Here is a 25,388-nt window from a genome sequence, read left to right on the forward strand (position 1 = left end):
TTTTGACTGTACAAAGGATAGAGAAATCTCTATTTAGAGAGAGGTTTAATGGATGGGAATAACTCTCGATTTAGCCTTTTCTCATACGAGGCTACGCAATAGTTTTGGACAGTTTGGAAAGATGATGAAAAGAAATGTCTTTGGGAGGAATTAAGGAAGGGCGTGGCTAGATTTGGGAGAGAATACATGTTCAGGAAAGCAAATTGGAGTAAAAAAAAAAGATGTACATCCCAGAGACACAGCTATGCCTGCACAAATGACTGTACCATGATTAGGACATGCTCATGTTTAATTTAGGACAATGTTCCTTGAGCCCATGCTGGAAAACGCCTCAACACATCTGGAGAGGTACCACAAACATCTGTGTTTTCTGACATCTGCTTTGCGTGCTCAAAATGACGCGTCCTCGCTTTAAGTGCAAGCAAAAAGAAAAAAAAAATCATCTTGTTCACATGTTACCTCTTCCCTCCCTTGTGTCCTTCCCTTAGTGATGGCCTCTGCTGAGCAACCGCGCTCCAGCTCCCACCAGCAGCACTGCGCATAAGGCAAGGCAACACACCCACCTTTGCCCTCTTGCCCAGAAGTGAGAGAGAGAGACAGCCACCACCATGTACAGCGTGGAGGACCTCCTCATTTCGCACGGATACAAATTGCCCAAGAGCGGCCCTCCGTCGGCCACGCCTTATGAGAAGCGCCCCGCCGACTGCCAGCGTGAGCTCGTGGACAACAGGGCTGGCCGGGGGACGCTGAACGGGTACGAGGCCGACCGGGGAGCGTCTATCACGGGCATCTACGGCAGCAGGCAGGCGCTGGTGAAGGGCTACCCCGCCACAGACAACGAGAGCGGGGAAAGGATCCAAAGGAGGAAAGAACTCGGCATCGGTATCCTAGGTGATGCTCAGCCCTTGGGTGATTCTCTCGCCACAGATAGTGGGTGAGTGGGTTTATTTTGCGATCCCCCACACCCTTTACCTTCCTTCCTTTCCCCCTTACCCCCCCTCCCCCCCCCCCCCCTCTTCTCACTGGGGCCCTTCGGTATTGCATGCAAACTGAGTCTGCACTGCGCAGGTTTTTTTTTCCCTCCCTTCCCTCCTCTTCCCTTTCCCCTCCTTCCAGAGCCGCAGAACACTCTGGCTGCAGCAGCACCACTGACACATCTTACGCTGGGATATGAGGAATTATGAAAAGGTGCCTTTGCATTGGTTTGAGGTCTTTTACGTGCCTGCGCGGCGAGGCGGCTCGTGTCTCCGCGGAGGGCCCGCCACCGAGCTCTGGCGTCGTCTCCGCGGCCTCCAGACAGGCAGATGTAAACAGCGGCACTAGACAGTGAGCAAACTGAGCATAACTGAACATGCCTCAAGACAGGCGCGTAATCACTCCACTATAAACACTGGCACACTGAATCCCGCGCAGCACGTGCTCTGTGATGTAAGCATGTTGCTGGGCAAGTGTGCACAGCCCGGCTCCCCTCAGCCATACAGTAGCATATGCTGCTGAGGATGATCCATTGACTTTGCTGCTTAAATGAATGAGCACGGTGACTAACACAGCCATTTAGAGCAGTGCAGATATCTTTCTAACTTATATTGTAATATGTATTCATGATATATTTTATGGTTACATTTGCATTTACTAGTTTTTTTCTTTCATGGAACTGTTTACTGCAAATCGTTCCCACATGACGTGGTTGTATCATCAGTGTTAACGAGCCTGAGAAAATGCGATTATTGATTCATTATTATCAATCGAAAGACCTGATGGTAACGTTTGAATTTCATCGAGGATTTCAAACCCGCACTCCCTCGTTTCAATATTATAGCTGACCGTCATCAAGGGCAGTTTATAACGTAGTTGGATGTGGCGGATGACCTATTCATGGTTATCAATGTGTTTCTTCTGCTTTAGAAAATGAACACAACTGCTTGGGAAAAATTGCAAAATGACGACATATCAAAATGAGCCCCTATGAAACACAAAGAAGTGAAGCTCTGTTTTTGTAGACTCGGTCTGTTATGATGAAGTGTGATATGTCTAAGATAATTGTGTTGGCAGTGCAATAAGCATTACACCCATATCCTGCACCTAAGAGGTACATTTGGAACCATAACTAAAATTATCTCCAGGTGGCACTGCTTTATCACACGACTGTTTTGAGGCGTGCCAAAAGTACATTAAAGCTTGTGATAGAAAATATATATTTGAACAACATCAAAAAGGTTCCTTCTTCTGTTTTTCTCCTCATGAGAAGCAGTATTGTTTATCGGTCAGTCATACTGTATTTCCTAAAATATTGGTCTTGCTGATCGAGCTATATAGGATCAGTTAATCGAATGGAAAAAAGGTCCTTTCGCTATCTTGTCAGCCCAGGTTATGGGATGTCTTTGCTCAGACTTTCTCTAGGAGCCAAAGTCGCAGTCCAGATGACCAGCTTACAAGATAAGGTCAGCACAATTTAATATGCAGATCATATTGCAGTAGCATCACAATTTCATGGTTTCTTCAAGGGACTTGGGAGCCGCTGACTTCAGCACTTCTGTCTCATAAGTTCAGTTGGAAAGCCAATGCTGCCAAAGCCAAAAGACATGCTTGAGACTGACATGTGTTGTTTTGGGAAAGTTTGTCTATTGAAAATATAGCGTCTTTTCATTGTTTCTTTTAAAACGATGGAACACCAGAAAACTTGCCTTTCAGACACTATTCTGTGTTCATACCTAATGACTGTGAGTCAAATGTCACTCGTCTTGCAACTGTTTTGCAAGTGTCAACCTAGATTCAGAGCGCGCCTCATCACTCTCATTCTGTGACACTCTGAATATCTTATTCAAGCTGAACTTTTCTGTCTTTGCAGGTTCTACGATGTTCCCAGTTTGACTTATTCAGAGCCGCTGAGCCATGACGAGAGGGACGTTTCCTACTGGCGGAGGCGAGGTCAGGACTTTAGCATCCTCCTGGACTATGCTGATGGCAGGGAGCTGAGGGCCTCTGCTGGCGCATGGAGGCCACAGGCCCTGATTGCAGCAGAGGAACACAGAGCAGAGAGGCAAGCGCAGCAGCTATGGGAGGACATTTCCTGGCTGAGGGACCTGGATGCCGCCCCCGGTCAGCTAAGGGTGACTGGGGAGAGGAAGTGCCAGAGTCTCGGCACAGAGGAGTGGAGGCCTGCTGTGGGCCTGGGAAGGCAGCTGTCCGATGGGGACGGGGAGAGGTGGGCTCAGGACCAGTACCGCCTGAGGACACCTGAGGGTTTTTTTCACCCAAGAACTAAAGCAAAGTCTCAGTCTCTCCCCAGAGTTTTGTCACCTGATGGAACTGCCAGCAGAGAGCTCATTCCATCCAGGCCGAGCCTACCTGATAGACAGCAGAGGATAAGCAGCACCGTCTTCTCTGGACCCTATAGTAGGTATATCTATAGTGGTGCTGTTGTCAGGGACCGGTGGGGTAGGAATGCAGGGCCGAGCAGCCATGTTGCACTTTTACCAAAGCCCAGGTTCAGCAGGCCTTTAAAGCCTCCGTCATATGAGACTCACCAGCAGACTAGGGGTAGCGCAGAAATGCTTGCTATAGACCAGGGTGCCAAACAAAAAGAGAGGCCTATCTTCTATCCAAGGGGTGGGGAGCTGAGACAAGACTATTTCGCACAACACTCCATCACTGGAATGGAGCCACCAGGCTACATCCCACCCCCATCTTATAGAAGAGGCCCGCCCCCAAGAGCAGTTTCAATCAACCGCAATGAAATGGCGAACCTAAGATGGAGGGCGGAAGCTCTGCAGATGCCCAGCTCAGATCCTGGAAGGTGGTTTTACAGACAGGCAGGTTCATGGCTGGAACATTATGGAGAGCGTGCAGCGTCCTATCGAAAACTGTTACATTCTGGACACGAAGAACAACCAGGTCATGCCCGTCAATTACCCACCGAAGACCCAAGAGTGAAGCAAATCTCAGGAGGGCCTAGCGGGAATTCTCTCACTGACTCAGACAAGATCCGTAACATCAACAGAGATCATCAAGAGATTCTGCCCGCTAAGATTTTAGGACAATCTACACATGATAGTGCCTTTCCTCCCCAACAGGGGTCAACTCTCAATACCGACACCCGCAAAACAGCTCTCACTGACAGCGACAGCAGTATCCGATGGTGCAACAGGGGATTAAACAAAAAAAGTGAAAGTGTAGGGCCTGAGCAAAACCGCAGTCAGTTTTTTCCTTCATCTATTCTGGGTAAACCACCACCTCCCCCATGCAAGCCGGCCGACCAGGGTGTCTCTGAAACTGTGACTGAGGTAAAAAAGGTGGACAAACAATCTGAACCTGAACCACCAGAGAAAGACAAATCCAAGAATCTAAAAAAGAGACTTAGTGAGACAATTTTTTGTTTAGTGTCTGTACCTGTTACTCCGCAGCTTACTGGGATAATCCGTGATCAGAATAACAACAATGAGAAGTCACCAGACCCAGCGGACAGTCCTAGTGAGAACAAAACTGGCCATTTAACAAACCAAAGTCTCCAAAGCACATCTTCAGCTGAAGCTGAGCTGCAAGCACTTACTGGTAGCATAGCGAGCAGCAAAACAAGCAGTCGAGCGAGCAGCAAAATGTTTAAAAGAGTACCATGTAGACCCCCTAAGATAAACCATTACAAGGAGATGAAACTGTCGGGAACCTGGCCTGCAAACCAGTATAGAGACCAGGAGACACAAACTACCCCAGAGCCTCAAAAACCTGACTCTGAAAACAAGGAAGCACAACAAGATCCTGTCCCTCCTGGCACTGAAGCCTCTCCTGATAGCAGCGTTGTAGTGGGCACTGCCTTCAGCTTTCCTATAAAGGGAGTGAAGAGCCTAAAACTGTCGAGCAACAGCGCCTTCTCCCTGACCGCCACCTTCTCCAACCAGCTGAACAAGAGCACAGCTCCGCAGCCAGCAGTAACACCCTCAGGAAATGTGGAGGAGACCAAACCAGCAGCAAATAGTGGGCAGGAGTCATTTGAGCAGTTACTGCTGAAACCGGTCAGCCAGCGTCCATGGGACGCTGTGAAAGAGCTGGAGACCATCAAAAAAGAAGTCCAGGATCAACAGCAGCAGAGCAGCAAACCGCCCAGTGTGGACAAGTGCATAGAGGACCTTAATGAGGCCTACAAAGACATCTTGGAGCTAGGCACTGCCAGCAATAAAGTCCCAGATGGTTCTGTTCAAATCCCGGAGCGTATCAAAATCCGATTGACATCAGAACCTCTCAACAAACCCAGCAGCCTTAGGCGCAGTGCAGTCAGCTGGTCTGTTGACCCAGAATACAGGGAAGTCAAGAGCGCCTTCTCCAGGCCCGCAACAAAGTCGGTAACCTTCAGCAAGCAGCTTAGGGAGGAGCTCCCCGTCCCGCCTCGGGAGACAGGTTTCAGAGAATACAGGGTTGTTACACATCTTTCGCGCAGACGGAGCAATGATGGCAGGACGGTGAAACTAGACCTGCCGGATGAGCCCATCGAGACACCACTTTGTGACTTCAGTCTAACAACGCACACCGCAGCAGCTGAGATGCCGTGGGCAGATAGGCAGCCAATGCAGGACGCCTCCACGCTCACCAGTCCTCCGGATTATGAGGACATATGCCAGACTTTGCGTCACCCTAGAGACCCGGCGGATGGCAATAAAGCGTCCGCGGGCAATTTTAAACCTAATGACGCAGAGACTCTTCAAGATCTCAGTGCTGAATCCGAGGAGGATTGCCCCATTTGCAAAAGAGAGCTCGAGAATCAGATGAGACAGGGCCCATTGCCTCCACTTCACGAGGAGAACAGCTCGGACAGCTCGTCCAATCAAAACGGCAGTCCACCACGACGCGCTGCTTCAGAAAGTCCAGCAGAAGACACAAATACGGAGGAGCCAAAGGACTCAAGTTTGAATCAGTCAGGGTCTGACCGGTGTGCTGAAACAAGGGAGCAGCATTCAATGACACAGGACGATGTGGGAGAGGGTGACAAAACAGACAATGCTCAGGCAGGAAACCTGGACGATAATTCTGCAGAGGGCATCGCTAAGAATGAAGCTAAGGAGGGAAGCGCAACCACACTATTAGCAACCGATGCGGCAGCAGACTCTCAAGTCACAGGGGAACACAGTGCTAGTGAAACAGCAACTAAGGAAGTAGAAGTAGGAGAGAAGGAAGCCATCACAGGAGAAACACTGGAGGGCGTTGGAGACGAACAGACAGCTGAAGTGAAAAGTGAGTGTGAGGGACAAGACAGCACACTGCCTGATCACAAGCAGGAGCAAGAAAAGAAGCCATTTGCTACTCCGGAACATAGACTTGGTGTACGGACTCATCTGGGGCGAGACCACCCGGGGTTACCGGAGTTTCCGCCAGATAGGCTGCCGCTTTCGGTTCCCCCAAACCTAGACCGCAGGCTGTCTCTTAGCCTGGAGGGGGAGAGGAGGAGCAAGGGCCCCGCCCAGCGAATGGAAGCGCTGCAGACCAAGCTGGCTGTTTCTCCAGGTCGCGTGGCAGTGGAGCACCTGGCCCGGATGAGGGAGGTGGACGTTATGTATCGTGTGAGGCGCCTCAGCATCAGGAGTACTGACTCTGGGGAGGGGGAGGTGGAGGGGGAGGGCAAGGACGAACAAGAGGAGGAGGCCCACCCTGCTCCTCGGGGAGACGAGGAGAACGATCAAGAGCAAGAGGTCACCCCTTCACAGCAGGTCTCTGAGGAGACAGTGTTGCAAGATGAGGAGTCATCTCTCTCAGGTAAGATAAGAACATTAGAGGAAATTAAAAGCCACATTTAGAGGACTATCTGTACAGCTTTACAAACGCACCCACATTTTGAACATTTCATCAAGGGTAAAAAAAACAAAAAAAACATGTATTTCCCTTGTGATTCTTGGTCCACACAGATTTGGTGGACTATCAAACCAAAAAAGAAAAGGACAATACTAATACAATTATTTAAAATATTGGTTCAAAGCATCGTATGATTTCCCTGTCACTATCCACAGTATTATGCATGCTTCAGGACGACTGCAGACTAAACCATGAGTGAATGTGATAGTTTAATTTAAATGCTATGCCTATGTTTATAGGCATTGATAGGAAATGATAAGCTTTTTAGAAACTGATTATTGAATGCTACAATGCGACCAAAATTGTGCTTTGGGTTTAATTATGTAAAGGAGACATCAAACTGTGTTAAGATTGATGAGGGAAACATTATTTATTTAGTATTTTTGTCATACTTTATAGGCATTTTTCCTTACCAATCGTAAAAACACCAATTTGGAAGAACTGTTATAGTCTTGTGTAAGTTAAGGAGCACAAGTCTGTACAAAAACACTTTTTTTAGATTATCAGGTTGCAAGTTATCAAAATTGAGAAGACTGCCAAAGGGCCTTGCTGTTAAAGACATCTCCACAAGGTGGTGTCAGTGCCCAAAGATAGTGCAAGTCTTCTCCCCTCCCCATCACTGACAGTTGTGTCACCGGAATAAACAGAAAATAAATGCAAAGCGCACTTGAACACGTTGTACCTCACTACCCTTCTCTGCTGTAGATCATTTGGTTGAACAATATAATACAATACAAGATATAGATACACTTTCTGTGAATGAAAATGTCTCTTCTTTACGTCCCAGAACCCCACGATCCCAGCCGAGTGGAGACAGGGTAGAAAGACTGCGTCCATCATCTCCATCTGAGGTTTTTAGCTCCAACACTGTGACCTGGCTGCCTACTAGAATGCCTTCATCTCATCTTGACACTGAAATGGCCTTCTTGTCCGACAAGAGCATTGTGTACACCCTCACCCTCGGCGCTGCGTTGACTACTAAGAGTGCTGTTCCACTGCCAAAGGGAGGTGCCCCTTTAACTTGTGGGGCAACTTCCACTTCGAATCCCTGCCCAGCCTTCCCAGACTGACTTCCCACAACCCCATCCGTCCTCCATCCCCCGAGCCCATCCTCTTATAGGGTTTTTACTAGTTAGTCTTCTTGTAGCGGCTTGTCCTTTCTATTCTCTCTCCCCCCCCCCCTATGCTTTTCTCATTGGCAGACATTATGCAATTCTGTCGTGCATACTAGAACTTCTGAAAATGTCCATAGTGAATACAGTCAAGACATTTTTCGCATACTGAACGATTCAGTTTGTTTACGGGCGAGCTGTTGAGGATATGAATGTAAGCGTTTCTGTTTAACCTAGCATAGACTTAAAAAAAGGGTTATTGTCACAAACCTGTTCTGTTGCATTTAAACTACACCAAAATAAACTGCGTATCTGATTGTCGTGGCGAGGCGACGCCTGTTTTAGAACTGGACATCACTGTCTCTGGCTCAAGAACTGTTTTGATTTTCAGATGAGATCAATCAGCCTTTCTTTTTTCTTTTCTTTTTTTTTTTCTCATTGCTTTTGTACACACCGCAACCGTAAACCCATAGAGCTCTTCAATGAAGAGTGACTCTACACCACATGACATGATAGACCAGTGACCTATTATACGTTACATTGGTTCTACGCTGGAGAGGGAGCGCTGCCTTCGTTAACCCGGTGTGTGTTAGTCCTCTGATCAATCCGATGTTTAGCTCCCATTTCCAGGTAATTTCAGGAAGCAATAAAGGCACGGATTGAGTTCAAGTGGTGGTTGGCGAATTTGGCAAACTTAAAAAGATGGATATAGGGATAAAGAACAAAAAAACAAAACAAAAAAAGATAGGTAGAGCAATATTGTTGTACAAACAGCTCAGTGGTGTAGTGGAGCTACCTGTAGGAACCATTGTCAGGAGTTTTAATGTGAACGTGTCATTCAAATCATATTACAGGGATACGGAATCGTGTCAGGGTATATGGGCGCTTCACGGGGTGGGTGCTTTACTTCATGATATATATCTATGTTCATACGTCTGTATCGCAAAAAACGGAAGATTTATTTTTGTTATCATCGAATTGTTAATCAGTTTGCATAATGTACAAAATAAAGTATATTTTAAATATTTTAAGAGATATTTTGTATTTAACCATGACATTTTATTTTCTCCACACCTATATATCAAGCTGAAAGTATCATATGTCTGTATAGAATCATACCGAGAGTATACATAATTTTCTAGTGCTTTAAAATCTAACAGAGTGATATAAGAAGGGGTGGCCCTGTGGTGTGCCTTGTTCACACGGTTCAGTTTCAGTGGGCGATAGGGTTCATCATCACCGGTGTTGATGTGGTGGAAACGTTTTGATTGTGCCATGATTTCCTATTTGATAGTGATTTTTCATACGCTAACAGTCAATGTTGGACAGTCCTCGTGATATTCGATACATCAATCCATCTCTGCTGTATTTCCTGTGTTGGTGGTCAGACATGACCGGTGTCTTATTTTTGTCTTTGTATGTCTTCCAATTCAAATCATGTATTGTTCTGTTGTTGGTTCCTCGAAACATTTTTAGAAATAAAATTGGGAAATGTTTTTCTTTCTTCTTCCTATCACCCTCCCTTTCTTTCCTTTCTCTCCTTCTGCTCCGAACCTCCTCCTTTCTTTAATTGTTTCTGTCATTCCACTGTGGGTTCATTTTGTGTGAAATGTTCTGCCGTCCCTAACACTTATTGCACTAAAGGATACAATGCAGTATGCTATTTTTGGCTAAAAACCACGAATTTGCAAAAGAAAATACTAAAACTTTTTTTTTTAGTACAAGGGTTTTTAGATACATTTTAAATCATTACTAAAAACTGAATTAATGATAACAATTACATAATCTTGTGGATAAAAACAAGTGTGCAGTTACGTGGTTTTTCCCACAACAGCAGCGCTGCATTGGTTTAATGTATTGACAGATTTGTAGTAAACCATCACTGTTGAATCACTTACCAAGTATCACCTAATTGTTATGTAGCATTTTACAGTTGTAGCATTTTATCAACTCAGAACTTTGTCTTGTATTTCAAACATTTCTTGTAAATTTGGAATAATCATGTCGCCTTATTATGTGTGCATTACATTATACTCCAGGCAATGCCAAATATTAACCTACTAAGCACTGTTTCATACCTTAGGTTTTTACAAACAACTTACTGTTCTGCCATCCCTCTGGCTGGAGAGGTACAGTAGCATTGTGGATAGTTTCTGCTCTTCATGCCGTTTATCTGTAGGGAACATTGAATCAAAACTGTGAACTTCAAATAATACAAAAAAGCATAATTTAGAAAAAAAGTACAGGATGAGATTCAGTGTTTCAAGACAACTACACAGTCAGCATCACAGGGAGGACAAGCTGGCACGCCCATAATTACTGACACATCTCATTTTCAATTCATTTTGCAGGCTGAAAGGCTTAGCCTTGGTCTTGTGTGTAAACTGCCCCCGACGACATTTAAATAGCTATTTCAGTACATACGCCCCCCAATAATTGGCATGTCAGGTACACTTGAACATAGTGTCATTTGACTTTTTGTACTGCAGGTTATGTGCAACATGTGCAATGATGCACACTTGTAATATTTTCTATTTTCATATGAGATTTAAGTGCTTTTTTGTACTCACTGACATCTTTTTTTCTTCCTTGCATGAAATGCAAGAGAGAGGAGAAAAAAAATGTTTTTCATAACGTATATTTGCATTTGGTACTCCAATAGTAAAACCACTGGGCAAACATTATGTTTCATAATTTAATTTACAAAACTATGCCAAGTATTTAAAAGCTATTTTTAGAGTAAATAAAAAAAAACTCATTCATTTTTTTTCTCCTTTAAGACATGCCTTTATCTTTGTATCTATAAATATGAGCATAATCCATAGTCATATGATTGTGCTACTGTTGTATGATACTGCAGTCTGATTCATAAATAAACTCTTTGCATGAAAGTTGTGTTTGTGATCAATTGCCTCAGGGACATCTACAGGATTTGTTTCTGCTCTCTTATCAGGTTACTGGGGGAAATACTTGTGTTGTTCTTTGTAAACTACATAACTTCCTCTCCCCAACATATGCAATATATTTTTTAAATGGTTTTAGTTTCTATTCATGTTCCTCAAATTAGCCAATGGATATATAATGATTAAATATGGATATATAATGATTAGATATGAAGCCATACAACATATTATACAATACAGCCAGTACTAATATATAAACATTATGGAGCTATGTCTGCATCACAGTTCTTTCATCATTGGTGATGATGACAAGAAAAACAAATTATAATCAATTCTATATAAATTACAACAATCATATATTATCAAACCCACATAAATAATTTATTAACATGTATGTTTACACACGTGTTCCAGAGTAACATTATTGAAATTATGACCACATAATAGTATTTCTCTTTTCTTACTGTTATGCCATCTCTCTTGTGTACTTTGATATTGATTTGCTTCTGTTGTTTGTTTTTACCATGTAAAGTGCCTTGTGTACCATTTATAGCCCTATACGAATAAAATGTATTACTATTATTATTATTTGTATGGTTAATTAAGGCTAATGTTAAAGTATACTGCTTTAAATCATATTTCTCATATTTCTTAAAGCCATTTTAATTATTCTCATTAGCCCAATAACAATTTAATTAAAAGAAAACATATATATACTATATAATACGTCTGTTTAAAGAATCACTGTATCAGTGTTAAAGATAGTTTAAATACTGCATTAATCTGGTGCTTCCAGTCTACCAGCTTGGCCTGAAGGATAAACACCTTCAGAGATGTTAAGAGGCTTTTATTCAGCATAATTACACAGTTTTAAAACTATGATTAGTTGTGTTTCGTGTTTTGAGCTAACGTCAGCCCCAAATAGGAGGACAGCGATTTCTGGATTAATCCCAAGTTGTTTTTCACAACATATTAAGTCATGGTATGTTTGTTATCTCTTACCTTTGTCGCTCAACACGGATCAAACCCGGCGGGTTTATTGGAACCGCAGCTTCCGGGTTGCCATGGAAAGGAAACCCCGTGACGTTAGCCGCAAGCTCAAAATGGCCGCCGGTGACCATTGCTGACCATCTTCCTCAGGTAAAACCCCAGAATAGCACAATATAACCCACACATTTTCACTTATTTTTTAAAACACATTTAATAGCAAATAGGAAACAACTTTTACTAGTATTGTTTTATTACTAGCTACCATTTGACTGTCTAATTATGGAGTAAAGTACGTTTTATCACACTTTTTTATTCTTTTTTTAAATTTAGCTGTGGATTCATTGTGTCCTTCCCACTACCTCTGTTCCTCAGATCTCACTGCCATTAACCTCCAGCTGCCCTCGTCAGCACAGCTGTCTCCGTCAAGCCATACCACCGTAAGTAAACCACATATCTGTCATTACTGTACTCTTGTTCCTGCTGTCAAGCATGCCAAGCTGCCTCTGCTGCTCGGGGAATAAGTCACTCCATTATTGGTCGAGTGACAGTTATCCTTTCTTGCGCACAGACTGCATTCTCTACAACCACACCCTAGTCCTCGGGAAGAAGAGTAGAGCACTTTATTACGCTTATATTTGTTTTGTTTTTAAACACCTGTAGGAAGAAGCAACGGATTGCATGTAGTGGTATGTGCTTACTATGTCCACAAGATGGAGCTAAACTATAAAGATACAACACTAAAAAACACTGATTCTTCTAGAAGATGTTGTCAGAGAAGACCTTTTACAGTTTATAGTCCTTTTAAATATAGCGTACAGCATGTAATGGTGCCCATGCGAAAGTCACTGTCACTCCATAAGCAGCCTATTTTTACACGGTTTATAATAGATGTATAATTGCACCATTCCAAACTAATAGGTAGAATAATTGTTGAATTCCAACAAGCTGCCATTTCTTTCTCTAAAATAAAATGGCAATGTTATTTCAGCAAATTATTTGATTGACTTTAATGCCTACATATTTATTGTATATATTATCAAAGGCATATTGTGAAATAAATGTAAAAATAAATAGTTTGCCGGCTTCGCTCCCATTACCATTTTTGGAGGTGAACAATAGTTGCTTAACCTCTCATAAATATTTACATCAGCAGAGAAGAGATCCTCTTTAGTGCACCTCAACAGCTGTCCTTTAACGAGTACTTTGGCAAGGATCCTTATCTCTAAGGCTCAACTCTTTAGATTGGGTCAGTTTGGGCCTTTAAAGCGATGTTTATAAAACGGATGAGCCAGTATTTGTTGTAATATGCCTTATTATTTGTCTAAAATTAATGAACTAACAAACTGTGTAATGACAATGTGTTGACTCCGTGCCGTAAAGACCCCCGATGTTGCAGCACAGAAGCCCCTGCGGAGTCTGGATCACACTGTGCGGCCGGATTGCAGCTTAGCAGCTGATTCGGTCCCCCTGCGCTGGGGAGCCCGACGCTTCCCGGCTATTTATGGCAGATGCCCATCTATCGAGGCCGCTCTCTTCAGCCCATACATGGTTGCTGTGGGATGAGGTTACCGTGCCGATTTTGGCCACGCGCTCCACAAACCCCTCGGAGGCAATGTTGTGTCGCCTCTCGCCGTCAGTGTGAACGATCAGACCAGTGTCCCAAACCTGGTTTTGCATGAATGGACTTAAACACACCCCAGTTTTGACTTTTGGAATAGTTCAGAATCACTACTTTGTTGGAGTATCAGTCCGTTCTAGCACCCCTTCTTGTGTACTTTCCTGTACTTCATCCCTGTCTCTCTCCTCCACCCCTCTCCTGCACACCCCACTCCCTCTCGCTCTCCCTGCTTCTCTTTCTTCATCGCTCGGCTGTCCCTGCACTGATTTATTTGTGCCCCGTGCAGCAGAGCTAGTGGGGAAAGCACCAGGCTATATTTGTCTGCTGCTGAGGTCGGACCTGCTTCGCGGTGGATGACTTTGGATCCTCTGTTTAGGGTTTACCTGCTCACACCTGCGCCTCCTGCCTCCTCAGCATCTGCCTCGCTCTGAATAAGGAGCTAGTGAGAATCTCAGAAGTCTGCCGACGGGATAAATGGACTATCATTGAAGATAAAACATTGTGAGTATTGTTTTTGTCTTTCTTAGTTTGATCTCATGCATGCTGTGGTGTGTGTATGTATATATATATGTATATATATATATATATATATATATATATATATATATATATATATATATATATATATATATATATATATAATTAGGTCCACACGTAAGCAGACAGTTATTTTTTGATGAATCTGATAATCATTCAGCTTTGTGTTGAGTTGCAAACTCTAGACTCTCGGGTTTATGCAAAGTGATTAAAGGACGTTTGGCTGTTCTGTTGGGCTACTCGATTCACTTTTGAGCTACAACAGCTTCCAATAGCAAAATATTTGCAATAATATTCGGGCTTCTGATAAGCTAATGACACATATACTGAATTATAACAACATGTTTAAATGCACAGAAGTTGTCTCACACCTGACTTGGTACACACAATAAATCAAGCTGGCAATTACTAAATTAGCTTTCGGTCTTTGATTGTTCACCATTTGTTGTTTTTTATTCATTCATTCTGGTGGAATAGGTATCAGCAGGTGAATGTTGTAAACCATCAGGATCACTTTGTGTCACAGTCAAACCCCCAGAAAATCTGAATTACTTTATTTGAAAAGTGCATCATGTCCTAAAGAATCAAAGATAGTGAAACATATTGTAGCTACTTAAGAGGCTTTGAGATTGGGAAACTCATTCATAACCCCGTGGCAGGTTCAAACTTTGGTGCCAAAGCTCAGCAGTATGCGTGACCGGTGTCTGGTTTAAATCGTCTCCCTCAGAGGACTGAATGCAGTGTCCCGACAACCAAAAACCTCCCTCTTGTTGCTGTGTGCCGTCTCGAGTAACCACACGGGTATTAGCATTCCAACCTCCATGGCTGTTTGCTGGCATGTGTGTGCAGCTGATCTTTCCTCTCTGTGTTGGTCTGGCACGTTGTTCCAACAGTGGCCGGGCGTCATTTCTCCACAGTTTTGTTTTTATAGTGTGTGTGAGTGCATGTAGCTCCATACGACAGTTGCTTGGTGCTCTGCACCTGCTGCACCCGTCAAAAAGGAACAGACAGGTTTACTGGCCCGGCCCCGTGCTCGACCCCATGCCACTGGATTCTTTACATCTACTTATAAGAATACATATTTGCAGTTAATACTCAGCTGCATGCATTAATCTGTTGAAGGCCTACCCTTCTTGTTAAAATAGTTTAGAATATAGATGAACAAATGCATATGTATGCTTTGCTGCATTTTGGCAATAATGAAACATAGCTCCTCTTTAATGTTGTTGTTTGCAGATCACAAAGATTCAATTCCATCAACATCTTTCACATCCTGTCATCATTGTCCTGCCTCCTTAAGGAGGAGAACACGACTCGTATTTGTATTCAACAGGTGTGTGACCTGCTGAGTGTTGTCTCATGCTCCAGTTGACTTGTATCTCTGTACTCAGCACCCCGCTGTCTGCGGTTATCGGCAGCACTTAGCATCTCAGAGAGCCGGCTAACATGCCAGCCTCTGTCTGAAAAGTGTGACTGCTGTTTTGGGTTACTTGTTGACGTCGGGATGTCCTGCTTATGCCTGTGGAAACGAGTCTTGCGAGACACGTTGTTTGTGCGGGAGGTGAAATCGTCTCTCGCGAGAGTCATCTAACGTGTGCACAGGTTTGTTTTGTGTATGAGAGAGTAGTGCCACTCGCCTGAAGAATAACTGTATAAAGTAAAAAAAATATGTGATCTGCTGTTTGGCATCAATCCAACACAACACTAGATTAAAGAAAAAACAACTATGTGTGTTGATCGGCAGAAGGAGGGCGACTAACAATGACAGTTATAATGAATGGAGGTTCCATTTAGCTACATTATGCTACATTAACTTCCCAACACGAGCAATAAGCAGCTTTAAATACATAAGCAAAACTGCCAATGCCAAGATTTTGTTATCAATAAAAAATTGTCTTTTATTTTCTTGTCATTTGAATTGTGTATTATTTTTATGCAATTGACCAACATGGATGATTTTAACTAAATAAATGATATAGTTGAATGTGATAATAAATATTTTAGTACACATTTGTCTTTAAATATTCTGATAGATAATCAGGAAACCGTGATATTTCCTCTGATAATAATCAGGACATCTCTAGTTACATCAGCGATGATGGCCACTACATCCATGCCCCTAAATGGATCCAGTTTTTTAGGATATACATTTTTACTGACACATGTAACTCATGATTTATCTTTATCTGGTATGTTATGGCATCATTTAGTGTGTACTTTGTATTTATGTACGGCAACAAGCAAGCTGGTATTGCACAGTGATGGGTTGTAAAGGTACTTTATGGATGTTTCAATAGAAATGAAATTTAGTCAGTGAAAGGAGATTTATACAAGATTCAGAGTATAGCAACAACTTTTTGCCAAATTTAAAGAAAAAAAATGACGATTGAGTAATATCTAAATGAGCAGAGAATGAAGTCGCTCTCCCTCTGTGTTTTTTAATTTTTTTTAAGAGTTTCTCCACCGCTGCTCTCCTACGGCGGTTTACAGCTGATAACCGATCGACAGCAGAAGCGTAGCACCAACTTTCAGGTAAACTCCGTTAGCCGTAGCACCAACTGCCTGGTTCCCCCTCAGGTAAACTCCATTAGCCGTAGCACCAACTGCCTGGTTCCCCCTCAAGGTAAACTCCGTTAGCCGTAGCACCAACTGCCTGGTTCCCCCTCAGGTAAACTCCGTTAGCCGTAGCACCAACTGTCTGGTTCCCCCTCAAGGTAAACAGCGTTAGCCGTAGCACCAACTGTCTGGTTCCCCCTCAAGGTAAACACCGTTAGCCGTAGCACCAACTGCCTGGTTCCCCCTCAAGGTAAACACCGTTAGCCGTAGCACCAACTGCCTGGTTCCCCCTCAAGGTAAACACCGTTAGCCGTAGCACCAACTGTCTGGTTCCCCCTCAAGGTAAACACCGTTAGCCGTGGAACCAACTGTCTGGTTCTCCCTCAGTTAAACTGCATTAGCCGTAGCACCAACTATCTGGTTCCCCCTCAGGTAAACTCCGTTAGCCGTAGCACCAACTGTCTGGTTCCGCCTCAAGGTAAACACCGTTAGCCGTAGCACCAACTGCCTGGTTCCCCTTCAAGGTAAACACCGTTAGCCGTAGCACCAACTGTCTGGTTCCCCCTCAAGGTAAACACCGTTAGCCGTAGCACCAACTGTCTGGTTCCCCCTCAAGGTAAACACCGTTAGCCGTAGAACCAACTGTCTGGTTCTCCCTCAGTTAAACTGCGTTAGCCGTAGCACCAACTGTCTGGTTCCCCCTCAGGTAAACTCCGTTAGCCGTAGCACCAACTGCCTGGTTCCCCCTCAGGTAAACTTCGTTAGCCGGATCAGTCGTTGCCATGTTGAGAGCCAACGAGAGGCAATCCAAAAGCCCCCAGTCTCATATCTTTGCACTTTTTTTTTAAGGTTTTCTTTTGAAAAACAACTAAAACACTGGGACGCAAGAATAACACAATAATAATATGACAAGAAATAAGCCAAATATAGTACTTAATGTCTTATAATACAAACAACGGTTGGGTTTCTACTCGTTTAGAAGGCTGTTCAGGGAGGAAGGAGAAAAGACGTAACCATTTCTGGCATGAAGTCTTCCTCTCCCTCCTCCTTCACCCTCTCCCACTCCGTCTTTGCTCCCTTTCCCTCCCTCTCTCCTGCTCTGTCGGAGAGTTGCAGAACTTCTGAAGTGTCTCTCATCAGCACACCGGGCTCCGTGCTCATCGATATCCATATAAGAGCAGAGCAGGCAGATTTCTTTGCCGAGTGTCAGGTAGAGTTGATGCAAGGCAGCAGAGAGGAACGCGGATCTGGAGCTACAGAGTAAATGTTTAAGGGAGGAGGAAACGATGAAGGTTTCCTCCTCTGCTGCCTGCAGGCTCCCACTTGACCCATGTTGTGGTGTCAATGTGTGTGTGTGTGTTAGTGTGAGAGACTTTGGATCATATACTTCCTCTGCATGTGTGTGCGTGTGTTTATATTAGTGTATCTGATGCCAGCCCTGAACAGAGGCAGTTTCTCCTAATAAAGGCAGGCTAGCTTGGAGCACGGTGTCTGCTGCCGACCAAAGTGCACAGAAGTTAATTAATGAATTATCACGTTTCTAATAAAACAATAATCACATTGCTATTCTAAACACCAGGTGTGTGATAACAGTCGCCTTGGAAAAGTTGTTAAAAACACTGCAAGAAGTGAGTAGTTTGTGTTAGCTGCTATAATCCAGCATGGCTGAACAGGAAAAGAAGCATAAACCTGAATATAGATACGCTCGTTTAAGAGAAAACACTGTTTTCAAAGCACACATTGAAATAGAGCTGGGTTAATTATATTGATATTATATCAGTATCATTAAAGAGACTAGATATTATCTTAGATTTTGGATGTCATAATATTGCATAAGTGTCTTTTCCTGGGTTCAAAGACTTCATCACATTCATTTGGTGTATTTTTATGAATTTACCAGACTGTTCTAGCTGTCCTATTATTTATCTTTACCCAGTAAATATATCCACATGATCTCATTGTGTCGTCATCATCGTTATCGAGGCATCGGGTAGAAAATATTCTGATATTTGTTTTTCTTCATATCGCACAGCAGTAAATTCAACACACAGAATAAGTGCGAGGTTAACTTATAAAAACTATTGTAAATATAAAATGAATTGCTACCTCCAAATGTAGTGGCAAAACTTGGCAGGGTCAGACACGAAAGACTCAATCAACTGTTAATACACAACATAATTGACAAAATAATACAAAATGTAGAAACTGTTTTTGCAATAGCTTTCGAAAAATGCTCATGGCCAATATGAATCCATGACTTAAAACCGTGGTTCACGTTTTGACCTAAAAGAAGTCCGTGCTCAACAATGTGGATCCCGTAGAGCTCAGCAGAGCTCAGGCCGCTTAAAGGCCGACTGAAACAAAGGATCATGTGGTTTCCATAAGTAAAAAAGTCCACAGTGTATGACCAGTGTGTGCTGCTGAGCTTCGGAGCTTAAACTTTGATTAGCAGAGACGCTTTGATGTTGAGTCACACACCTCGTGGTGTTTACGTGATGTTCCGGGTGTTGAATTTTATTGACTGGTTTGTACATCCAGTTTTGCAAGATGAAACTGTTGAGCCGAGTTTCACATTTGTATTTGTCTGTGACCCCAAGAGACGAGTAAAGTCAGACAGAGCGCATTGGTGCAGGTTTCTTTGACCCGACAGTTGATGTGGTAAATGATAATTGTGAAGATGGCAATTTACAGGCTGCAGGCCTTTTAGTCATATGATTTATTTATGTATTGATAACAAAAAGTGATCTTATTTTTACTCACAATGTTTTTTTGTTTTTTTCAACATTGCTTTTCTCTCTCTGTTAGTGGCGAGGATCATCAATATTCTTTACATTCAGACATTTACAGTTAAGCAACAGGAGCTTATTAATTGTACATAAAAATGGAAACAAGTAAAAAAAAATAACAGAGAGTTGCAGAATATGCAAGTGAGATACAAGCCTTTTAAAAGGTGCAACGTGTAGGATGTGGCGCCCTCTAGCGGCAAGGTTGCAGATTGCAACTGAACTTTCTCCGCTTTGTCGAGCCCGAAAGAGAACGACAATGGTTGACGACAAAAAAAAAAACTTGAAAAACGTGAACGGCCCCATTTAGACCCAGCGATTGGTTTGTCCGTTCTGGGCTTCTGTAGAAACATGGCCGCCTGCTCCAGGAAGAGGACCCACTCTGTATTTCTATATAAGCGGCTCATTCTAAATTAACAAAAGCACAATGATTCTTATTTTCAGGTGACTACACACACACACACACACACACACACACACACACACACACACACACACACACACACACACACACACACACACACAAAAACATACTTACTAATGTGTTATATCTTCCAATAGATCCCATTAAATGCTACACGCTGTTCCTTTTTTAAATGACTTTTTAAAACCTCCAACCCCAGAATTAAAGAGCTAATTTGTCAACAAACTTCTGTTGACTGAGATAGTGACGAAGGTCTGTGTCCCGGTCATGAGGTCTGACACAAATTCCCATAAGTCTGTCTTGTGCCAGTGTGCTTTACTTCCAAGAAAAGCCTCATGAAATGCATGCAAGCGGCGAGACGGAGAGCGAGTGACGGAGCATTCATCATGTTTGTTGTTGCTCTGGCACGGAAGGAGAAAAAAAAAAGAGGTGACATGGAGAAAGATCAGGGAAGAAGATTAAGAGGAAAAAAAAAGAAATGCGAGAGGAGAAAGAGAGGTGGAATGAGAGAGAGAGTTGGGACGACGGTGGGGGCTGCAGGGTTGAGCAAGATGGATGTCAAAGGGGGAGAAATCTGGGGAAGGAAAGGTAGAAGGAGTAAGAAAAGCAGGCAGAGCGGGCGGGGAGACGGTCCTCTCCTGGTAAACAGAGAGCGGCCGGCCGACAGGGTGACCTCTCCCCGAGGCAGCCACTCACAACACATGTTGCCTTATTAGGGGCGTCAACGCGGAGGCAGACTGGGGAAGGTGGGGGGGTTGTGTGTGTGAAAGGGTGAGAAAAAGCAGCAGACGAGGGGTTAGACTCCAAAAGTGTGTGACAAGTTGTGAAAGAGCTGGCTTTTTATTTATTTCATGAGCAGCTCACTTATTCGAAACAGATCAGAGAGCTGTATTGTTTTGTACTTCAGGTCGTCACTTCACAATTTATTTGGCAGAACCAAAGAAAACAGGTTCTTTTATTTGAGTTTTGATTCGCCATCAAGGCAGCTTTGATCCTGAGCTATGAAGAGGCCAACTTTGTGTTATTTTGGTTTGTATGTTTCTGGGTTTTAACAGTTATATGAACAACAAAATATGATTTTAAGCCCAACATCACTTGCATGCCATTCAGATTTCTAGATGTTAGTGATTTTTATTTATTCTTAACCGCTGTTGTTTGATTTTAGTCTTGAAAATGAAATGTCAGGAAGACACTTATTCTCCCTTTTCCTCTCAGCGAGCATTTGGAGAAGCAACTTAAAGACTCAGTCTGTGATGTGGTGGCTGGTCATGTGACTGCGAGACGCTCACTACTACCCGATGTGATGAAGTAGATGCACATTTTTGTCGTGTATTAGCGAAGAATGTGTGTTTGTGTCTGTACCTCAGTGCACTGAGAGTGAAAAAGCTAGAGGAAGACAGAAATAAAGTACACCCCAAAATCAATAAGTTGTAGTCAACAAAAATCCTCGCTAGCGGTGTAGCGTTGAATGATAAAGAAGAACAATTTGGCAGGAAATTATGAGTGACGTTCTTCTGCCGTACAATAAAGCCTTTCTTACTGGCTGAACTGGCTCCATCGCACGGCTGTCAGTAAAAACCATTCAACCGCGATGAGTCGTTCTCCCAGTGGCCCACTCAATTTTATGAACTGGTTGGACTCCCAAACTGCATTTAAAAAAAACTGAATAAACCAGAAGACGACTCAACGACAGTGATGTTAATGCAATCTCTGGCTTTTTTGGAAGTGTGATGTGCGTGTGGCGTTGAGGATACCATCTTGACTCCCAGGAGCCTTGGACCCGACAACGCCTCCTGCGGCCCTGCTGGCATCCTCCTCCAATCCTGTTCCAGAGTTTTTATCATCAAGGCTAATTTCTGCCTGTAATCTGATTAGGGCTCTGAGCTGCTTTAGCACCCTGCTGTGCTGTCTCTCTCTCTCAGCTCCCTCGCCTGTACACACACACACACACCGACACACACACACACCCCGTATGACAGTTAGTCTGTGCTCGGCAGTCACTCTGCTGTGGCCGTGTGCTTCTCTCTGCTTGTGTCTGTGTGTGTGTGTGTGTGTGTGTGTTTGTGTGTGCGTGTCACCACCTCCATCCCTGCCTGTCTGCTTGCCGGTTGCAGCCGTCGCTTCTTTCCGCCGACCGCCACCGCCGTGACCGGAGGAGGGGGGAGTCTCGCGGCATCCTTCTTCTCTCCTCCCCCAAACATGTTTCGAAACCCATGGATCTCTAGTTACCATGTGAACCATGAGCAGCCATGTGGCCAAGGTAAGGCCTCTGAAAAGGGAAGGCTCGGTCTGGCTATGGGAGGACTTGCTTAACCCACTTGAATACACCTTAACTCTGCTTGGGGGACTTTAGCTCCTTACTGAGATAGATGATGGCTGTCAGTGATGACAGCAGGTCCGGGGGATTCGAACGCGGCACGTTCCCAGGTAGACTCCCTTGTTTTGCTTCTGTTTGCTTGGTTGGATCCGACGACACGAGGATTCGTGGCGCGTAAGAGTTGCTCATCCCCGTTTAATGATTTGAAGGATTTTCGGATAATCTGTTGCTTTGGGTACGAATGTTAGCGTCTGCTCTGAGTGAATGAATGGGATGTGTGGTCGAGTAGTGAAAGGTCATTTCTACCGCTACGTCTAGTGCCGTGTGTTCGTCAGGTGTGTGTGTGTGTGTGTGCTACTCTGTGCTTTCTCTTGTTTCCTCCTCTCTGACGTTCCAGCTTGTTAAATGCACTCCGTCGATTGTGTGCAATCGAAAGGGCCCAACTCGCACAGGAAGTCTATTTCGCTCCTCTGAATATTTATAGAAAATCCCTTTCCTCACCACGCTCACTTTTGGACCATCAGCAGCCTAAGCTGCTCTCTGGCACCGTCAACCTTGAGCCCTGGTGCTGCTTGTTTTGTTGACAACCTGCAGTAGGAAGGGGGCTTTCCACACAGATAAACAGGCAGATACATTTACACAAAGTTCCCAAAGGCTTCACAAATGACAAAATAATGTACAAAAACCCAGAGTTTCTGGCCTCGCTTTGTCTAATTCTGACTTGTGTCATCACTTCCACCAAAAACATGTCACAAAGCTCCTGAGAGGCCCTTGAACCTGACGTCTCGGTGATCATTAGGACTCTACCGCCACGCTTTTACACGTGTTCACACAGGCCTCGGGGGCCAGAATAGGCTGGAGTTGTTCTGGAGGCGTCTGGAGCAGTAAGGTGATCCGGCTCCTATACTGGGATACAACTCCGGCCGGGAGGGGGTCAACTATCAGCATTGGGGACTAGATGTGTGAACTTTCTGAGCAGCCTTTTTTTGACTCGTACCAGAGGCTGGACATGTCCGGTCAGAACCAAACGGCACATCGATGCTTTTCAGCTGCGTCTAAACCGTTTCATTGTCACTTTTATCCGCATTTATAACGAATAATTTAAGTTAAAAGGACAGTAGAATTATGCTGCTCATGCTACAAAGAAGAAGTCATTATTTTTCTAACATAGAGACCTCAATGAAATTAATTGGGGAATTTTTTTAAGCCAGTCGGAAAACTTCCCTTCTACCGTACCCATCTGAAATAATAATAATAACAATAATGATTATACAAACAATACACTTTATTTGTACAGCACCCTTCATACAAAAGGTTTCACAGTAAAGGAAGATAGACATCTGAGGCTCGACGCGAACACAGATCCTTCCAATTTCCTGCTCGGCACAAATTTCACTACAGGTCTTGATTAAACTGAAATAAGCATTTTTTTTTTTCAGCTATCTTTCAGCCAGTTGTGCTATAATCCGTTGTGTGGACAAAAAACATGAAGTTAGCATTTGTTTTTAATGTAGATCTACCGGTGCTATACTTCCAAATGCCAGCAGACATGTACAGTTCATCTTGACCAGGAAAACATACACAGAGATTCGGAGTGTAGATTTCCTTTTTTTTGTCGTTCAAGTTTAACCGAGTCTTGTTTCTCTTTTTAGAGTTTGGACCTAAAGCTCGGACCAAGCTTTGCAGCTCAGCCTCATTCCCAACAGAGGCCTTAAGGTGTGTTTTCTGTTGTTGTTTGCAATCACCAAAATGACCTACAGAAAGATAATACAAGCCTTTGTTCATCCAAAGAGGGGAAATTCAGGTGTTACAGCAGCACGAAGACAGTCAAATTAAAATAATGTGTTGCGTTTTCTAAGAGCATTTGCGTTTTCTGCTTTGTCATTGCGACGTGATTTGAAAGGATATAGGCTTTACTGCAGGAGACAGCCTTAGCTTATCATGCGCAGTAAGCATTAAAAGCCGAGGATGCCTGGAACAGCTTATCTTAAAGACACTTTTTTGTTCACATGGCATTAAGGCCATAATACCTCCTTCAGGAGCACCAGTCACCTAAGCTCCTTTTGCATTAGTCTAGGGGTTTCCGCCGGTTCTTTAGCCGGCCGGCAGTGAGAACCTTTTATTTATTTAATTAATTAAAATCAGGGAATTTATCTGTGAAAATTGACAAACCTAACCCAAACTGAAGATGACAAGCCAAAGCAATGCAGTCCACTCTGGTCTAGAAATGATAATTTCAAACAGCTCTGTTTAAAAAAATATATATAAATGAAATAGTTTGTTTTGTAAAGAAATAAGAAACGGTGAGTTTATTTATCCTGGTTTGAGTGACCTGTTGGTTGTGATATGTAATGGCATTAATTAAGACCTTGACGCTGTGCTTCTAATTGGAGGAGAGTCAGGACTTGGTGACCTCGTTCTTAAATAAGCTGGATCCTGTCGGGAAGTAGCACCAGCTGAGTTTTACCTTTACCTGCCACCTTGTTGTGTGGACGGCTGAAATAGACAACTAGGAAAGCTGCTCATCCTCCTAGAATTGCCGGTTATTTCCGAGAAGGACATATTCAATTAAATATATATTGTCAGAATGTAATGAGTTTCATTTTGATTCATTTGAGTTTGTGATTCTGTCTTCTCGTTCAGTTTTCAGAGTGACTTCTCCCTGGGTGACAAGACCGCCTTGGTCAAGAGTGTTTCAGACACAGATGCCAAACTCCTGGTCGTCCTTCCCAAGGGTGTGTCTCGATTTTGTTGTGTTTTTTTTTTTTTATGTTTAATTGACAAACAAATGACATTCGGTTATGTTCAGTTTCAGAGTTAAAGAAACACTTTGAGGGAGCAGCCACAAAGGATTTAGGAATGAACAGGTATCTTTAGATATCACTGCTTTCACACAAACTTGAATATTTTCATGAAAACTAACTCGACTGAGCAGCCGCTGCCCTTTAACTTCTGCCTTCCTCCCTGTTGACAGGAAGGAGAGGATAGCCCGGCGCCTGGAGGGGATGGAAAGTGACGCTCCGCCTGCGCTGGTGTCCGGTGGCATGGTCGCCAACAGGATGCTGGAGGAGGATCCTCCGCGGTACACCCGCGCCTCAGATCCCTGTGAGCCTTGTGTGATGGGTAAGCATGGCCCGATGCACTGCCAAAACAAATGAAGCTGCCTTTAATTGGACTTGGATTTGCTCTCCCGATATCAGGGATTCTTACGGTCATGGAAAACCTGGAAAAGTCATGGAATTTTGAAATGCTTGTTTCCAGTCCTGGAAAAGTCCTTGAAAAAAATAAAATCCCAAAAGTTTTGGAAATGT

The 25,388-nt window shown here is 43.6% G+C and overlaps 2 protein-coding genes across 4 annotated transcripts in view; both read left to right on the top strand.

Moving 5' to 3' along the window:
* Nucleotides 1-608: 608 nt before the first annotated feature.
* jcadb (junctional cadherin 5 associated b) lies at nt 609-7,659 on the top strand (the record flags this gene model as incomplete). The annotated part of the gene is made up of 3 exons (XM_079237904.1): nt 609-934; nt 2,849-6,741; nt 7,625-7,659. 3 exons carry the CDS (start codon nt 609-611, stop codon nt 7,657-7,659), a joined length of 4,254 nt encoding a protein of 1,417 aa, XP_079094030.1.
* Nucleotides 7,660-13,830: 6,171 nt separating this feature from the next.
* Nucleotides 13,831-25,388, top strand: part of svilb (supervillin b) — a 46,426-nt gene continuing 34,868 nt past the window's right edge. For all 3 annotated transcript variants that reach the window (XM_079218576.1, XM_079218574.1, XM_079218575.1), the window contains exons 1-5: nt 13,831-13,961; nt 23,730-23,793; nt 24,721-24,812; nt 24,887-24,944; nt 25,052-25,200. In XM_079218576.1, the coding sequence (XP_079074702.1) occupies nt 24,937-24,944; nt 25,052-25,200 (157 nt within the window). In that variant the 5' untranslated portion in view covers nt 13,831-13,961; nt 23,730-23,793; nt 24,721-24,812; nt 24,887-24,936. The remainder of the gene's footprint in view (nt 13,962-23,729; nt 23,794-24,720; nt 24,813-24,886; nt 24,945-25,051; nt 25,201-25,388) is intronic.

This window comes from Taurulus bubalis (assembly GCF_910589615.1).
Source record: "Taurulus bubalis genome assembly, chromosome: 1".
NCBI lineage: Eukaryota > Metazoa > Chordata > Actinopteri > Perciformes > Cottidae > Taurulus > Taurulus bubalis.